We start from the raw sequence: 20,075 nt of genomic DNA on the forward strand, positions 1-20,075 counted from the left end.
TGACGTAGTGCTGCCTACTTCTTCCGTAGCCTTTATCATTCTTTTTCTGTGCCTGCCTTCCTCTCCTATTTCTCCCATCTTTCCAGTCACTTCTTATTGCTTTTCTTTCCTTTACAGGTTGCTTTACATTGAGTGACAAGCCAAATGGTTTCCTGTAAGCCAACAAGCCATTTACAACGCTGGGTGGTAACCATATAACCAAACCATACGTGCTCCCTACGAGTCAACAATTTGATTGCTGAAGGGTTGGTGCCCCTCCCTGTAAAACAAATAACTCAAAGTCAAGTGGCCACCCCGTACAGGATTATGGCATCTGGCAATAGAGATATATACTGTATATATATACTGTATGTATATACATACGAGGTGCAACCCAAAAGTTCCAGTACCTTGAATACTGTAGGAAAATCAGTTACCTTATCTCCTAGTTCTCACTGTCGTCTTCGAAGCAGTCCCCTTGGGCATGTATACAGTGGTCCCAGCATTTTTTCCATGAGTCCATGCATCCCTGGAAGGCTTCAGGAGTGATGGGTCTTGAGCATTCTGTTTGGACCTCCTCAATCGAGTCAAATCGACGCCCTTTCAGTCATAATTTCAGCTTGGGAAACAGGAAAAGTCACAGGGGGCAAGGTCAGGCAAACAGTGTGGGTGGGAAATGACTACCGTGTTAGTGGAAGCCAGAAACTGCCGGACAACAACTGATGTGTGGGCGGCAGTGTTGTCATGATGCAGGACCCAATCCTTGTTCTTCCACTGTTTTGGACATTTGCGGCGGATGTACTCCCTCAGATGCTGCAAAACTTCACAGTAAAACTTTCCGCTGACAGACTGACCGGGTGGGACGAATTCCTTGTGAACAATCCATTGGATATCGAAGAAAAACAATCAACATCGAACTGAAATTTCTGCATCATTTAAAAACCGCCAAACCACCTACACATCATGTTACAATAGTAAGAGTAGCTCAACAACACCTCTGCCCACAGACACGGCCGGGGCCACAGTGAAGCACAAGGGATGCTGCTGACTCCTCCTAGCGGCAAAAGGTAAAACTGCAAAACAGTTGGCACACTCTGTTCAAATTACTGGAACTTTTGGGTAGCACCTCATGTATATCTATATATCTATATCTATATCTATCTATAAATAGGGTGGTAGGTGGGGACGCTCACCATCCACTCACACGATGTAGTGCTGCTCTCAGGTGTCTGCCCTTTCCTCTCCTCCATCCTTCTTTCCTTCCATCCTCTTCTGTCTTTCCTTCATTCTTTCCTCATCCTTCTGCCTACAGGTGACATTACACTCCCTCTTGTCTTTCTTTCCTTCATTCTTTCCACTTCCTTCTGCATGTGGGTGACTACACTGAGTGACAAGCCAAACGGCTTCCTGTATCCTGTACACCAGGAAACCATTTACTACACTGGGTGGTAACCACATAACCAAACTTTGGCGCCTTGTGGTTTAGTGAGTAATTACAACACTCCAGTCAGACTGAGCCTGTGTAAGTTTATATCCAATGGGTGGCTGGGGTTTATTGCTCATGTAATGCCAGTCAGGGATGAGTGAGGCTGGTCACTCTCATCTTACATGTCAGGACCAACTTGCCTAGTCCTGGGCTTATACGCTCCTCATGGGGCAACGTGGGATTGGATGATGGATGGATGGATAGATGGATGGATGGATATATATATATGTAATTAGATATACTGTATATATATACCTACAGGTGACTTTACACTCCCTCTTGTCTTTTTTTCCTTCATTCTTTCCTCTTCCTTCTGCCTGCGGGTGACTCTACACTAAGTGACAAGCCAAGTGGTTTCCTGTACACCAGGAAACCATTCATTATGCTGGGTGGTAACCTTACGACAAAATTTTGGTGCCTGATGGTTTAGTGAGTAATTACGACACTCCAATCAGATTGAGCTGGTAATGGTTTATATCCAAGGAGTGGTTGGGGTTTATTGCTCACATACGGTAATGCCAATCAGGGATGAGTGAGGCTGGTCACTCTCATCTTATTGTCAGGACCAACTTGCCTAGTCCCGGGCTCCCACGCTCCTCATGGGACAATGTAAGATTGGATGATGAATGAATGAAATGTACATATATATATATATATATATATATATATACAGTATATGTATTTTATATAGCTAGCTAGCTAGCTAGCTAGATAGACAGATAGACAGTCATCCCTTAACATCCGTGGTTTTAACATACACGGTTTTGAATACCTGCAGATGGCTAAAGAAAAAAAAAAAAAAATTGTTGAACTCTGCTGACACTGTAACATTATCCCAGGCACAGTTCATGGCTGTTTTAGAACAGTAATGACATTATCCAGTGAATGAAATATACTGTAGCACTCTTCCTTTTGGGGGACGCTGGACGAGCACAGTAGTCAGAAGAGACCCTACAGGAGTACACTATTCATTAGTTTTAACTTTTAGTGTTCCTGTATTAAACAAAGGAGTTGTTCGGTGTTCTTGTATTAAATAAAGTGGTTGTAAACATGCACACTGGGTTTTTCTTTAGTTATATAAGGAAATGGGAGGTCCAGAGGTGTTTTTTGGGGAGGCAGCAGATATATGCGGATTTTTAACATTCGTGGTGTCTGTTACCTAACCCCCGCGGATGTTAGGGGATGACTGCATACATAAATACATACACACATACATACATACATAATATATATATATATATATATATATACTGTATATATTATATATACAGGTATATATATATATATATATATATATATATATATATATATACTGTATATATTATATATACATGTATATATATATATATATATATATATATATACACACACACACACACACACACACTAAACACATGACTACCAAACAGCAAACCTTGTACGTATCGCGTAGTAATGAAGAAGCATGGGCAAGATCTATATGTAACTTTTTTCTATCAATTAAGGGATTGTTTTGCTGTGGAACTGACCTTAAATGAAATTGCCAAATGCCATTCATCTCATCTTAAGAGTTACTCTACACTTATTGGTCCCATCTACAGCCTTCTTTCTTATTTGATGAAGTAAATTATGTTACTTAGACCACAGACAGAAGAGTGAATGTAAATATTATGACTAAATAAGGTGTATAATCAAGACTAATGCATGTGGGCAGCTCGCACTTATTTCGACCGTGTGTGTACACTACTTACATACCTAAAACCAAACAGCAACCACACTTACACACCACCAGTACACAAAATACAGTAACTCACTCTCAACTTGCTGATTTCGGCCTTCAGTTCTCTTCTCTCTTTTCTTTTCTCCTTTCCCACCTACCCACTTATTATAATGAACCTTCAATACTTTTCAGAAAGACTTTATTAAGGTGCAAAACAGCGTCAGGGTAACAACATTCTTTCACACAGAATCGGGCAAAACAGTGAACAAAATCTTCAGTAAAAGTCAGTTTCATGTTCCTTCTGTCCATATCCTGATGCCAGCAATAGATATTGGTATTGGCCATCCATCTATCCATCATCCAATCCTCTGTCACCTCACAGAGGAGCATAGGAACGTTTTCGTTTTCGTTTTTAAAGGCTCCAACATGCTTGCATGTGTCGGCCTTGGTCACCTAATGGCGGCTCTCCATGCTGCACGATCCATTGCAGCCTCCCTGTTCAGTCCCTTAACCCTAAGGTCACACTTAATGACCTCGTCCCATGTCTTTCTCGGTCTACCCCTCATAACCCCACCCCCAATATTAACACTTCTCACCTTCCTCACCCAACTATCATCCCCCATCCTCTCCACATGTCCAAACCACCTCAATCTACCTCTCCTCATCACAACACCAACACACTCCAGTCCCATCCTACCTCTCAACTCTTCCATTGTAAACCCAGCCCCTCCAGGCCTTGGACGGACGCACTGCACATCCACCTAATCATTGTTATTTCTGTACGTCTGAGCCGGCGAATGTCTTCCTCCTTCACTGCCCAGGTCTCACTGCCATACAGCATTACACTCCTAACACACGCTGCATACAAAGACCCCTTAGCACGTAGGGAGAGCCCCCTCAATGTCAGGAGAGGCAAGAGCTCCCTGAACTTCTTCCAACCACTTCTCACCCTAGCCACAGAGCTAGCTCCAGCCCCACCTCCAGCACACAACATGTCTCCTAAATAACAAAACTCTTCCACACACTCAAGAGATTCACCAGCAAGTTCAATTCTTTCACGTCTGACGATCTCCACCTGCTCACCCCGGCACGCCGTACACATAAAATCAGCATTATCTCGCAGTCTACCTCTGATACCACTACATCTCTTATGCACCCATTTATCACACACACCGCACAAGATGGAATTACTTCCCACGCCCTTGTGGCAAACTGCACATGGCCACTCTCCCTCGTCTTTGACAGTACCGCCACCAACCCTAGATATCATCACTTTTGTTTTATCTGCATTTACCCTTAAACCCTTTTGCCCCATACCATCTCTCCACCTCCTAAACCTGTCCTCCGCCTCCCTTTCATTCTCTGCAATCAACACCAAATCATCAGCATACAACAACTCCCACGGGAGTCCGTTTCTAAAGTCACGTGAAAGGGCTTCAAGTACCATGATAAACAACATGGGACTCAAGACTGACCCCTGATGCACACCAACATTCACGGAAAACTCATCACTCAAATCTCCATTCACTCTCACCTGGGTGTGAGCACCCACATACATGGCCATAACCACCCTAACCAGCCACTCCTCCAAGCCAAGCTTTCTCATTGCCCACTTCACCACCTCTCTAGGGACTCTGTCAAAGGCCTTTTCCAAATCAACAAAAACAAAATAAAGATCCCTTCTCCTACCAATATATTTTTCCTGAAGCTGTCGAACAATGAATATGGCATCAGTGGTCCCCCTACCTGGCATAAACCCAAACTGCATCTCATCAATATTCACTCTTTCTCTAATCATACCTTCTAAAACTCTCTCCATTACCTTCATTATCTGATCTAAAAGATTTATACCTCTATAATTCCCTCTTTCCAGGGCATCACCCTTCCCTTTATACACATTTACAATTACACTCTTCAGCCAATCATCTGGGACAACACACTCATATATAATCCTATTTATCAGGTCAGTGACTAAACTCACCCCTATATCGCCTGAGGCCTTCAACATTTCGGCAGTCAACCCAGACACACCTGCTGCCTTCCCCACCCTCATCCTGCCTATTGCCTCACTCACAGTAGCAGTATCAATCAAAGGCCAAGGGCCAGACACTGGATCTGCTGGCTCCAAACCTTCCCTGTCCCAGTCAAACTCCTCATTCAACAACCAGTTATAATGCTCTCTCCATGCATCTTTAACCCCATGCTAGGCAAGTTGGTCCTGACATGTAAGATGAGTGACCAGCCTCACTCATCCCTGAGTGGCATTATGTGAGCAATAAACCCCAACCACCCCTTGGATATAAACCTGCACCAGCTCAATATGACTGGAGCACCTTAATTACCCACTAAACCACCAGGTGCCATAATTTGGTACTGTAATATGGTTACCATCCAGTGAAGTAAATAGTTTCCTTGTGTACAGGAAACCATTTGGCTTGTCATTCAGTGCAGAGCCATCTATAGGCATAAGGAAGAGGAAAGAATGAAGGAAATAAAGACAGAAGAGGGAGTGTAAAGTCACCTGTAGGCAGAAGAAAGAGAAAAGAATGAAGGAAAGACACAAGAGGAAGGACAGAAGAGAGGATAGGGCAGACACCCAAAGCAGCATTACATAGAGTGAGTGAATGGTAAGTGCCCCCTGGCGATATGTCAGTTCGGCGAATCGTACCGGTTACAGCACAATAGTATATTGTATATACTACAGTATTCAGGAACATACAGTATGTTACTGGAATGAGGGAAAAGGGGCATCTTTAAAATAAACATACAAATAAAATGAATAAATGCTTGAAACTGTCATCCTCTCCTATAAACTGAGACTTTAAGTACTGGCATCATAGTATAGAATTCTGTTCTATCAAACTGGCAACCCTTCACCATGTCCCAAGAAAGCTAGAAAATCATGCAGTATGAAAAGAAAAAGATAATGACTCTTAATCAAGCAGAGGAGTATAAGTGTAGCTGTACTTGCAGTTTTCTGTGCTGGTAAAATCAGGCTTTGAAGACAAACATACATACATTGAAAAAATGTACAACAACAAGAAGAATGCAATATTAGGTAACCTTAGTCTCCACCAAATATGGTAATGTTATAATGCACGTGATTTAAAACATTTTTTTGAATATACGGACATGGACCTAACAGTGAAACATCAACTCCTCCTTCCCAATGAAATCTCTCTAAAGTTGAATTATAAACTTAAATATGCTTTGAGGCTGGAGGCAAAGATTGCTTCTACCCAAAGATATCTGAACTATGTATTAAAAAAAAAAAAAAAAAAAAAAAAAATCATTCGAGAGGGGAGGGGAAAAAAAAGAAAGAAAGAAAGAAAGAAAAAAAAAAGGACTTTCGCAAAACCAAATTCATTTTTCGCCTGCAGTTAATGAATCTGGAAGCACTCTACCAGGCTTTCTGCCATCTTAAAACAAAATTCCTCTGAGCTCTACCTGTGAGAAAATTAAAATTATGGATTTTACAAATCTGAATTTTAATCCATACTTCAGAGCCCACATCCATTCATTAAAGTATACCAGTATATGCCTATCAGGCAAGATGCATTATCTTCCCAATACCTGATCACCATCCATTGTCATAATAACTCTATTTCCCAATAATAAGCAGAATGAGAAGGATCCAAAAACAATAAAACAAAAGCATACAAGCATGGCAGCTATCATCAAAGCACCAAATGAAATATGCCATACATACATTCACTCAGGCTTTGGATAAAAAACAAAGCATCACAAAACTATTATGCAGTATGCAAATGAATAAGAAACATCCAAACAATTACCATTATAAAAAAATAAAAATAAAAAGTTTCCGCAGGAAGAAACTGGATAAAGCTGTTAATGAAAACTAATGATCATTACACTTACCTTGTGCATGCTTCAGCTGGTCCGAGGTCTGCTTGGTGCTGCTGTTAAATGAGTCAACCTTTTCCTGCAATTTTTTCTCCCTTTCACTGGCTTGTTCGAGGCTCTGAGTGAGGGTGTTAACTTTTTCTCGCTCCTGCTGAAGCCGACCTCGCCATTCCTGTTCTTTGGCATTGAGGCGCTCCAGTGCCAGGTCCTGCTGTGTCTCTAAGGCAGACCGCAACTTTCCCACTTCTCGCTCCAGCTCCAGCTCCTGCCATGCATGAATAGCCAATCATGGAGGAGGAGAAAATGAGGGAGGAGGAGGAGGAGGAGGAGGAGGAACTATCATATACTTTGTGTTTAATAATACAGTAATCTCCCACTTAGCCAAAGCTGCATTTCCCAACATACAACATTATCTGACAAAGCAAAAAATATGACAATTAATAACTGCATTAAATAACAGTGCACATGGAAATCAAAATTTTCAACTGCTCGTTCCTCCAAGCAACACCCCCGTCATCCATGTGCCAATGATGATGCCCGACAAATCAAAGGTTGTTGCCCGCTCCACCTCTGTCACAGAGAGTAAGTTGTCCGGTGTTGATGTGAGTTAAATTTGTCACTGGCCTTTGTGGCCATGCCAAACATTTTGCAGGGGTTTACACTGCTTGACCTTTTGCTGGAATGCATTTGTATCCTTCCCCCTCCCACCATGCACTCAAGGAATGTCCTGTCTCTCACAAAGAAATGGGAGGTAATCAGGTGATTCAACAAAGGATGGTCTGCGAGTCGTATATGAGCACTTAGTGCTTGTAGCTCCTTCTGAAGAAAATAACAAAATATTTACGTGAATATGCACACGGGTGGCGCCAGCCTGTCTCCTGTGTGTTACATAACTTACACAACTAGTAAGATTTAATCATGTCCATCTATGACAATATCTCACTCTCACTTTTAATAAATAAATAAATATTTTTAGAGCCTGTAAGTCCTTCTGTGGAAACTAATAAGATCTATCTATCTATCTATTGCCAGACGCCATAATCCCATAAGGGGTGGCCACTGACTTTGAGTTATTTGTCTTACGGAGAGGGGCACTAACCCTCCACCAACCCACTTGTTGACACGTAGGGAGCAAGTATGGTTTGGTTATATGGTTACCATCCAGCATTGTAAATGGTTTCTTGGCTTACAGGAAACCATTTGGCTTGTCACTCAATGTAAAGCCACCTGTAAAGGAAAGAAAAGCAATAAGAAGTGACAGGAAAGATGGGAGAAATAGGAAGAGAGGAGGGCAGGCACAGAAAAAGAATGATAAAGGCTAAGGCAGAAGTAGGCAGCACTACCGTACATCAAGTGAGTGGATGATGGTCGCCACCACCTACCACTAAATGCTTATGTAAAACAGGCACAGGGGGGTGCCAGCCTGTCACCTTTACATTACGTTAATTACATAGCTAGTTGGCTTCTTTTGGCTCTGATCATTTCCATCTACACATCTCACTGTCACTTTCAGTAATTTACAGTATTCTTAGTGCCCATAACTGAACAAGCATTCAGAGCAGATGAGACAGGCTTATGGTGGAACTGTGTATGTATAAAGGAAATACATTTTTATTCATTAAAATCATGTTAACATAGAAGTGGTTGTATATGAATCAGTTACTGAATATACTGTACTGTTCAAATACAGTCCAGCCATCAGAAAATTGGTACTGATGAGTTTTGCAATCAACAGTCATCTGAAGAATGCATCCCCTGTTGGTAATGAGGAAGATCTGTACTGTACATGGTTTTATGGGGGTTATGCCACTCTAGAGTAGTTGGGGACAGTATGGCAATACTGCACCTGAAAAAATGCATTATCCAACATGGCCTTGGCTGAATTATGACAGATAAATGGGGGACTACTGTACTGCTAAACAGTGATGCAATTCATAACTAGCACACGCAAATAAAATATAAACTTTCAAATGGGAGCAACACCAGATTTTCAGAATATCTGTGTACAGTACAACTGCATGATACTGAACTGTATTACCACAAGCAAAAATTCATCAACAGTCCCCTGCCAATAATGCCCTACCTTATCGTGTTCCTCCAGGAATGTCAGATAATATCCATCCTTGTCACACTACATTGCTGTGTGATTCATAATGCAATCATGTAAAAAATAATTCATACAACACCTTCCATCATCACTGCCAGCAAAGGATGCAAATTTTTTATCTTGACAGTGTACATATAACACAACTAACCCGTTCCTGAGTATGAGATCTTTCATGGTCTGTTGGTGAGAGTGGGGGAGATGATGGCAAACCCAGCCCCGGCAGTGATGCAATGGAGGGCTGACGTGAGTGCTGCAAGTTAGGGGTCAGGGTGCCAGGGGTGTGTTGTCTTGACCGTTGTCTTGATCCACTTAATGCCTGAGGTGATGATAACTTTTTCAAGTCTGCCACATCTCCTATCTTGCTCTTCAAGTTTCCAAACATTGCAGAGGTTGTGGAGCTTGGGGAAAAAAGTAAAACATGATCAGATCCATCATAGGAGATTTAAATCCTAAACATCCATATACAACCATATATTATGATGGGTCATATTCTATGCTTGCACAGGTCAGCTTTGCTCACCAGACAGCCATTCTCCAAGTTATGCAATCTCCCATATCATCCATGCCTAGTACTCTATACCTACAATGATGCAGCTGTTACTAATTTACTATTGCTACCTTTAGATGACTATGCAGGTTGAGGGGCTCTAAACTGGAAGTTAGTCATAAAAACAAGTTTAAAGCCAATCTAAATGGCCTAACAGCTGTCAAGGAAGCTAACCTCAGCCCAACACCTGTAAAAAACTCACTAAAACCAACAACTAAAATCTGAAAATCGTCAAATATAAATATGGAGAAAATCAAGCTCAGTAAACTGTGCCCCAAAATGACAATGTTCATCCCACCTATGGCTAAAACACATTAATCTAAAAACAGTTTATAAATCAGTCTAAACATACAATTTTAGTCTAAAATATCATCAAAATTGGTAAAAAAATCAAAACCCATTCTTAAACCGGGATTTGGCCATCGTTAAGCGGTGTATGGTGGTATTTCTACCCCACTGTTAAGCCAGGGTATCGCATCTAGGGGTATCGTATATCGAGGTATTACTGTAGTATTTTATATATACAGTATACACACAGTAATCCCTGCACTATCCGGACGCCCTACTTACCGGACAATGTGGGCCTGGACCTTCGGAACACAAAAATGGCCAAAAAATGAAAAAAAATCCCCCCAAAATCCTAATTTTTTCCCATCCGCAATTTGAAATTGAAGAGCAGCGCCGAACAGCTGTGTTTATGTATGGCCCCTTCACCCCTTCCTTCCTCCCCCCTCACCAGTTACCACCTAACCACTGTCGTGAGTAGATGTTCGTCGCAATGGATGCCGCACGTGCTCGTTTTTGTGAACAAAAAGTGAATAAACTGCAATACCTCACCACCAGACCACATGGGAATTTACAGTGTTGTGCAGCGTTAAGAAATTAGAATTTAGAGTGCTAATGATTAAGTGTGGAGTGCAAAGTGGCAGCTGAAACTGGCATGGCGCAATTAAGAACAGAATGTGCAGTGTTAAACAATTACAACTCACAGTGCAAAGAATTAAGTGTAGCACAACACTGGACTGCTGTACGTGCTTCAAGAGCATTTTCACCACTGCCAGAGCCTTAGAGGCGGCGGCCACAGACGTGCTGTAAGTACCCTGTACACTGCTAAATATTTTCCATACTCACTACTGATTCCTCATTCTCTGGTTCCTTTTCATTTATTTCATGCTTTATGTCCATTCCTGATGTGAATAGGGTCTTAAATAGGTGCTATGCATGTCCGGTAGGGAGCTATTTGGGTGGCTTTCAAAGTTAGGCTGGGCTAGGGTCCATAAATACCAGTCCAGGAGGCAGGAGCCCACTATCTGGACGAACCCACTTCCCGGACATGCCTTTGGCTCTACTACATCGGATAGTGGAGGGATTACTTATGTGTGTGTGTGTGTGTATTTATGTATATATATATATATATACATATACAGTATATATATATATATATATATATATTATATATATATATATATATATATATATATATATATATATATATATATATATATATATATATTTCATATATATTATATATATATATACATATATATATATATATATACTGTACATATATATATATATATATATATATATATATATATATATATAATCAGCCATTTGAGTATCCACTGCAGGACCGGCCTATTCCGACCGAAGCTGGGACAATACAGCCAATGCATCTCTACCAAGTGGCTTAGCCTGTCTGGTAGAGATTGTATGTAGGGTGAGAAGTGCTTGTAAGTGTAATTGTAGTGTAGGAGTGGCTTTGGATGTGTGTGGTCTGTAAACCAAGTGTAATCGGCCCGCGCAAGCCAACTGGGTGCAAGCATACTTTACTGTATGCAACAATAGTTCAACCACAGCAGCCCTTGTGTCTGCCAATGCAGTACATGGCCGGGTGAACACTTCCAAAGTTTATTACCCTGGCAGGGCGCGAACCCTGGCCCACCCATGTACGAAATGCACACACACACACTATATACATACAGTATATATATATATATATATATATATATATGTATATACACGTATACATATACATACTGTATATATACTCATATAAATCTACAAAAACATATACACATGTATACATACTGTACATACATATGTACACAAAGTATATACAGTAATCTCTCGATTATCCGATGTAAGAGCCAAAGCCATATCTGGATAAAGAAGAGACCCAGATATGGAGCAATATCCTCTACTGTAGGCTATCAATACCCAGCCTATATGTACAGTATCCCTTCTATTTGTGGCAGTGTTCTCCGGTCTTTCAGCTGTATTTAGACATCAAAACACACATGGGAATATCCAATATAATGCTAGACACTAAGAAAGCAATGGATAACCAACAAAAATTCACAAATATCTCACCTATATGCAGAGTACCGCTCTTGACCGTGGCTTTCTTCTTCGGTCCTTCACCTACGTAGACATCAAAGCACATATGGGAATATTCAATATAATGCTAGATGCTACGGAAACAATGCATAGACAACAAAAGTCCACAAAAAATCAATGAAGACGACGGTTGTAAAAACAATGTTAATCCCCTAGGGAACAGTAATTTCTCAACTTGTTTTGGGGAAACACACAGAGCTGGGAACCAAACAATGGCTGCTTATGCACACACAAAGAAAAACGTTTCCATGACCAAACTGGTCTCTGGAAATTGGTTATATTGGTACAGTATAATCTGTATAACATCATCTTTGCTGGTGTTTTTACTATTAGCTAATAAAAACACAGAAACTGATGAGTAAAAGTATTTGATTAAACTACCAAAAACTAAACGACTCACTGATGGCACTGCAGGGATAGTGGGAGGGGATAGCGCATCATGCAGGGGTAGGGGAGGGAGGGTGGAGGGACGGGGAGATATGCCTGGCGCGCTGAGCTTGAAGGGAGATGAAGGACGGATGGTCGTGGGGGGGGGGGGAAGCGAGAGCAGCGGGGGGACTGACCATTCAATGAGGGAGCCGGATGGCCATACAGTGAGTCCTCGGTATATGAAAACTCGATGTACGAATTTTCGATGGTACGAAAGCGATGAAGGTAGGACAAATATCACAATACGAAAAGCCTCTGTCTCGATGGTACGAAAAGCAACAAGAGGAAATACAAAAAATTCAAAATTGGTGCGCTGCACAGCGCCGTGCTCGCTTGCGGCAAGAATACAAAGTAGCCCCTCTCTGGTAAACACATTTTTGCACACTTCTCAGTCGAGTCACATCAGTCCTCTCCTCTCAGCTTCGCTGTACGTTATGCTGTTTTTCGCTGTTCTTCACTTTTTTGTATTTTCACCATGCCTCCCAAGCGCCCTGCATCATCTCCAGCATCCGGGGAACCAGCTGCTAGGAAGAAACAGCATTGTACTCTCACTCTTGAGAGGAAAATGGAAATAATAAGACGCCATGAGGAGGGGCAGGGAGTCTCGGAGATTGGGCAAGCTTTATGCCTTGCACCGACTAATACTACAGGTAACTCGCACGGAACATGTGGGTTTCGTTCCTACCGTGCCGTGTTAGGTGCGAAATCGCGTATATTTAAACTACTCCATATTTTGCTCCCTAGACCCCCCAAATGTGTTGTTTTGCTCTTATCTGTCACTGGTAATCACTAGAAAGCACTTTAAGTGGTTAGAAGGTTTATTTAATGTTATAACTCACAAATACAGCACTCCACAGCAAAACTTCAACACACAAATACCGTACGTAAACACAAGGAAACATTCCGACGCCGATCATAGGTAATCATATAAATCAGGTTAACTGGTACCAGTGCTTTGACTTACAAGCACATACCAGAACAGTACATATTTAACTTAGAAATGCAGTGCTGTGATATCGAATGATTTCAGTACATAATCTGTTAGGAATGGCTGGAACAAAAAAATGTTATGAATACATTTTCACCTTTTTGATATATGTTTATGGTAGTTTCGAGTTATTTTTTACGTTATCGTTGTGCCCATGCTTGGAAAAGGGAGCGAAAGAGTTGAATTTTCAGTCCTAAATGAGAAAACTGCACGTCCTCCAAGGCTAGACTCTGCCACGGGAGAATAAAGTGGAGGGTCAGTCCGATTAGCAATAAGGAAGTTGTGTCACAACTTCCAGCTCCCACACCACGAGTATGGCTAAAAATAGAATCGTAATGCAGTTTCAGAACTAACAATAAGTCTAATTATTACGAATACAGATAAAAAGCATAAATAAATACAGTATGTTTACAGACGGGGAAAACGTACTTCTTCCGTCATAATATGTTCATCTTTCTCTATCATTTTACCTTGTTATTTTCGCAATATATATTGCTGTCTCGTAAACAGGGTGGTTGTTTGTGTTTTGCAAGGGAGGAAAAAGATTGTATTTTCTGTCTGGGTCGAGATAATGGGTGTAACTATGTGTGGTTAGGCATGGCCATGAGCGAAAAAATCGTACATCCACTCATCACGATATCAGGTGGTGAACTGACAGATGACACACGAGAGGGTGAAGTCAAGGTCAGTCTCATGTCCCAGATTTTCGTTCACTTCCCGAAAGTTTTCACAGTTTTCTACAATTTGCATTGCATCAAATGATCCAAACCATTACAGCAAACCTGAGCAAATAGGTAAAGATACCAAGACAAAAATGTATTTTTCTCTTATTATAAGTCTTTAATGAACAAACTAAAAAGGCAATATTCCGACGCCGATCATGGGTAATCATATAAATCAGGTTAACTGGTTACAAGGCTTTATTCAATGCTTTAATTGCTTAAAAGTACATACCAGAACAGTAAATATTTAACTTACAAATACAGTACTGTAGAAAAGCAGTACAGTAAGAGTTTAACGAACAAACAAAAAAGGCAATATTCCGACGCCGATCATGGGTAATCATATAATTCGGGTTAACTGGTTACAAGGCTTTATTTAATGATTTAACTTTATTTAAGTGCTTACAAGTACAGTACATACGAGAACAGTAAATATTTAACTTACAAATACTGTACAGTACTGTGGAAAAAACGAACAAATAAAAAAGGCAATATTCTGACGCCTATCAGGTAAACTGGTTATAAGACTTTATTTCTTGCTTTAACGTTATTTAATAGTACTTTAAGTTGCACATAAACTTACCAGAACAGTACAGTACTCTAAATATTTAACTTACAAATACTGTGCTACTGTACTCGGGAATGTCTCACTCACTGAATAATTTCCCGCCTAGATCGTCACATAATCAAAACAAACCACGCGCTGCGGTGACGTTCGAGGATTTGATCTTTCAAAAGCCTCTCCCGCGTTAATTTGTAGTTTTCATGATGGTTTTTTAATCTTACGTTGTCTTATATGCATCCCAGCCCTTACCGTGTATAATTGCGAGCGTGACGTTCGAGGATTTGATCTTTCAAAGGCCTCTCCTGCGTTAATTTGTAGTTTTCATGACGGTTTTTTAATCTTACGTTGTCTTATATGTATCCCAGCCCTTACCGTGTATAATTGCGAGCGCGTTCCGTGAGATCGTGTTCCGTGCGAGTTACCTGTACAGTACTAATACTACTGTACAGTAATTAGTTGTATGTTTTATTTTTTAATGTCTCTACAATAGTATAGTACTGTATACGTCTATTGCATACTTCAAAATAGGAGGGGTAAAATTTAAGTGGGGGGTCCAATGGGGTCCTGGAATGCATCCCCCCCTTTCTACGTATATTTCATTCATCATTCATTCATTGCCAGACACCATGTATCCCAGACGGGGTGGCCAATGGCTTAGAGTTAATTGTTTTACAGGGAGGGGCACTAATCCTCCACCAACCCCACTTGACACGTAGGGATGCCAACAGCATCTGGTGTTCAATGGGGAAAATCATTGCGATATACGAAATTTCGCATTACATAAGTTTTTTTTTGGTCCCTATCCCTTTCGTATATCGAGGACTCACTGTATTTGCTCATCTTGTGGGTTGTGGTCTTTATTACTAGCGCGCAGCTGTTAGCGAACGAGTGATCTGGGCTGCCGGGGGACTTTGACCATTTGGCAGGGAGCTGGACAACCATTTTGCTCATCTTGTGAGTTACAGGCCTGTATTACTTGAACACTGACGGAACTTTCTGACCGATCTGGGCTGCTGGGGGACTTTGAACATTCAGTAGGGTGTTGGACAGCCATTTTCCTCTGCCTGTGGGTTACGTGCCTGCATTGCCCTTACGCTGGCTGAACTTTCTGAATGACAGGAGCGGCTAGGGAATTCTGACCATTTGGTATGGAACCGTACAGCCATTTTTTCTCAGCTTGTGGGGTCCATCTATTATCCACAAGTGGTGGGAAAGGCTAGCAGGCCACCCAACCAACTTTTTTATTTTGTAGGCAAGCCAGATGCCGATGTCAGAGCTGTTACCTCTGGATACAGAAAATAAATCCAGATACGGATTTAACTAAGCCAAAGCCTAACATCCGGATTCGGAGCAACCTGGATTTGGAGTCTCCAGATAATCAAGTGATTACTGTATATAAAACTCTAGTGAGATCTGCTATATCAACTGGCATATGGAAATCTTGATTCCATGGTTGTACAAATGCACAAACTCACTCTTTGACTCTAATACAGTACACCCTTGATAAAACGAACTAACTGGTACCAGACCCTTGACGTTAAAGCTGATAGTTCACTAAAGTTGAACACCAAGCTGTTCGGTAATTTCCCAGGCGTTGTGGCTTTTACCGAACAAAGACCATTAAATACACTTGTCATTCAACCGTACACTCATACACAATACCATACAGTAAACCCTTGATGTTCGCAGAGGTTAGGGAACAAAGACCCCTGCGAGAATGGAAAATCTGCGAGCATCAAATTAGTTACCCCTCCCACAATGAAAATAAGCTTACACGATAAAGAAAACGGTTTCTGATGCTTTAATGATGCAGGTAATGGTACACGATTATGCATGAACATAATGCTAAATACAATAAAAGGTTTTAAAAATACCATACAGTACAGTATTATCAATATATTCTCATCAATTCTCATCAGTGTACAATACATTCTCCTCAATTCACCTTTATGTAGGAAGATTAATTAATGAAAATGTTGTTAAGTACGATGAGTTATGATCGATGTGTGATGTTTATTGTGCATCGCCTGTACCGTACCTAACAGCTGATTCACGTATGCCGTAAGGAGGCCACAAGCAGCATAAGACATGCCTCCTTTTATTTTCTAGATTAATTCACCTTTCTCTTCTAAAGTCATTTGCTTTTTGGTCTTCTTTTGTGCATTTCCACTTTTCGTTGGTTATCCAACTTGCATTTTTGGGCCATGTTGACAGCAAATTGATTAAAGTTAGATGAAAGTGGGGGCACAGTGCACAAACACAACCAAAGTTTGGGCAGACGCTGACTCATGGCTGAGCGATGCTCTGCCATCTGGTGGCCACCAAGTACATAGTGCCATTCACACTCTGCATTTTTTCATTTTATTTCACTATTCATTATTATTTATCACCATAGTGAAAAATCCACGAGTTATCAAATCCACGAGCTTCATGTCCGCAAGCATCAAGGGTTTACTATACAGCTCGATTTAATTGGCTGTTTTTCTCAATAAATGCACTATTTATGGATCCTTCACAATGCTGGTCACCCAGATACTGATGCAGAGTTCTGCAGGATGTGGAGGGGAGCGTGCACACGTGTGTGTGTGTGTGTGTGTGTGTGTGTGTGTGTGTTTAGGGATGCCACGCTGGTTGGTGTTTCCAGCATGTCCATTCTTTTACCAAATGAAAATTTGTTAAGTGGACATAACATTCAGCCAGCTCAAGAAAGTTGTTAAAGCCGAAATTCATTACGAGGGTTCCGTATATCAAGAGTTTATTGTACTCTGGTAATCATATTTTATGAAAAAAAAAAAAAAAGGCAAATTGCAGAATAGCTCCCATCAACAAATGATGAAAATTTTATGACAGGGATTATCTTTCATAATTGTAAATTTGCTTATCTTCCATAATCATAAATTTGCTTATGACACCTAGATTCTGGGGAAATATCTTTTACATTACTAAAGACTGTACAATTCATTCATGACACCCAAATTTGGTGAAAACAACATGTTCCTCAACAGCATGAAGCTATGTTTGTTCAAGTTGGCAATGGTGTCCTACAGAGGACAATCGGTCAATTCATACCAGAAACTCTTTCGTCCCCAAATCATTCAGGTTGGGTTAAATTAGGTTTGGGTAAGTAATACAGTATTTGGTTAGATTGGTAGGGACAAACAATTAATGAAAAATTTGACTACAAATTCAAATCAACCTAATAGTCCAGCATGGTGGGTGGCCGCTTGCCAAGGTTTTATAGCTGATATCTTCAAAATTATGCATTTCTGCAATGGATGACACCAAAATATACTCTGCAACTCTCAAATGCGAAGATGACAACCACTCAACATGTCTTCTGGTTGATTTTAACTTGTTACAAGAATGGTCATCCAAGATGCAGATGAAATTCCACCCAGACAAGTGGAAGATCATGCACCTTGGAAAAGAAAGCTCATACCACCAGTATACCATGATGAACCCTGATGGTAACATCCACATAACTGAAACCACCACCAATGACAGGGACCTGGGAGTCATGATTGACCAAAAACTGACCTTCTCAGAACATGTACAAGCTCAGGTAAACAAAGCCAATCGAGTGCTTGGTCCTATCAAACACACTTTCAGTCATTTTGGATACTCTTTTATACCTGTACAAAAGTTGGGTTTGCCTGCATTTGGAATATGCCTTGGTCATACGATCACCCTGACCAAAAGAGACAAGGACGTCATCGAAAGGGTACAACGCCGAGCCACAAGGATTGTCACAAGTACCTCACACCTACCATACTCCTCCAGACTTCAGACACTAGGATTGCCAACCCTAAACTTCAGACGGCAGCAAACAGACATCATTCAATTCTACAAGATCACAGCAAACACTGATCAAGTTGACATTCATAACCACTGCTCTGTGTGATCAAAGTATGTTTGCACCAAGTCTGGCAGCTACCACCAAGGGCCATTATCTCAAGTATCAAGTTCAGCACACATCAACAATAAAAGCAAACTCATTCCCTACAAGAGTGACCAAAGCCAGGAATAAGCTCTCAGAGGCTACAGTTTCCAGCACCACAGTTCACTGCTCCAAAGAACGTCTGGCATGGGAATGGAGTGACCAGCCAGACCTGCACACTACCACTACAACTTCTGCTAGAAGCCACCAACCTCAACACCTTGGTATGCTCTTATTACCCTCTGGGCACCTACTGACCTATATTTAAGGTAAATACTTAAAGCTATCACAGTAATAATTGTTATAGTTTACTGAGAAAAATATTTATCTATCCATAGCCAGATGCCACAATCCAGCGAAGGGTGTCCATTTGTCTCTGAGCTGGTTATTTTATGGGGAGGGGCACTAACCCTCCCCTAACCCACTTGCTAAAACATAGGGAACACATATGGGTTAGTTATGTGGTTACCACCCAGGGCTGTAAATGGTCTCCTGGGTTACAGGAAACCATTTGGTTTGTAACTCAAAGTACTGTAAAGCAACCTAATAAAAAAAGAAGTGTAAAAAAATGTGACAGAAAAGATGGGAGAAATTGGAAGAGAGGACGGCAAACACAGAAAAAGAATGTTAGAGGTGAAGAATGAAGCAGGCAGCACTACATCAAGCAAGTGGATGATGGTCACCACCATCTAAGAATATCTATCTATCTATTGCCAGACACCTCAATCCCGTACGGGGTGGCCACAAACAAATCGCCTCCACGTCGCCATGTACCCCGCCATTTCACTGCCCTGCTCCCAACACACACACCCCTCTCTAAAAATAAACATTTGTAAATTTTATGCATGGGGCTCTCTGCAGTTTCACTGAAAAAAATACAATACGGCGTACATTATTAAGAAAGCAAAAACTTCTAGATATCCATTCCTCCTCTTTTATATTTTTTGGCAAATGTACATTTAACTTTAGGCAGCAGAGAGGCCTTACCAATTCTATCTATCTATCTATAGCCTGACGCCCTAATCCCGCAAAGGGTGGCCGCAGACAAAACGCCTCCAAGTCACTCTGTCACCCACCATTTGACTACCCTCCCCCCAACTCACCCCCCCCTCCCTCATATGCCTCTCAACTCCATCCCTCCACCTCATCCTCGGTCTACCCCTCCCTCTCCCTCCCTCCACCTCACCTACATACACCCTCTTAGTCAGTCTTTCATTCTCCATTCTCTGCACATGTCCAAACCACCTCAGTGTATTTCTCCTAATCTTCTCAACCACATCCACATCTACCCCACAACGTTCCTTCACTTCTTCATTCATCAACCTGTCCCTCCATGTCACTCCACATGCTCC

At 41.3% G+C, this 20,075-nt stretch overlaps 2 protein-coding genes across 2 annotated transcripts in view; one reads left to right on the plus strand and one right to left on the minus strand.

Moving 5' to 3' along the window:
• The window catches only part of LOC145404618 (uncharacterized), a 114,234-nt gene that overhangs the window by 89,915 nt on the left and 4,244 nt on the right, over nt 1-20,075 (minus strand). Inside the window, exons 2-3 of the mRNA XM_080276140.1 lie at nt 9,284-9,533; nt 7,044-7,293 (exon numbers count right to left, since the gene is read on the minus strand). Of these exons, the coding sequence (XP_080132266.1) occupies nt 7,044-7,293; nt 9,284-9,517 (484 nt within the window). The 5' untranslated portion in view covers nt 9,518-9,533. The remainder of the gene's footprint in view (nt 1-7,043; nt 7,294-9,283; nt 9,534-20,075) is intronic.
• Nucleotides 18,058-18,687, plus strand: LOC145404626 (uncharacterized). Its single transcript, XM_080276148.1, has one exon. The coding sequence runs from the start codon at nt 18,058-18,060 to the stop codon at nt 18,685-18,687; it is 630 nt and encodes a 209-aa protein (XP_080132274.1).

This window comes from Coenobita brevimanus, chromosome 64 (assembly GCF_032717465.1).
Source record: "Coenobita brevimanus isolate Jiangsu-jjx chromosome 64, ASM3271746v2, whole genome shotgun sequence".
In the NCBI taxonomy this organism is placed as follows: domain Eukaryota; kingdom Metazoa; phylum Arthropoda; class Malacostraca; order Decapoda; family Coenobitidae; genus Coenobita; species Coenobita brevimanus.

Excerpts from the sequence above, each read along its gene's own strand:
- LOC145404626 (XM_080276148.1), top strand. The coding sequence starts at position 18,058 with ATGGATGACACCAAAATATACTCTGCAACTCTCAAATGCGAAGATGAC.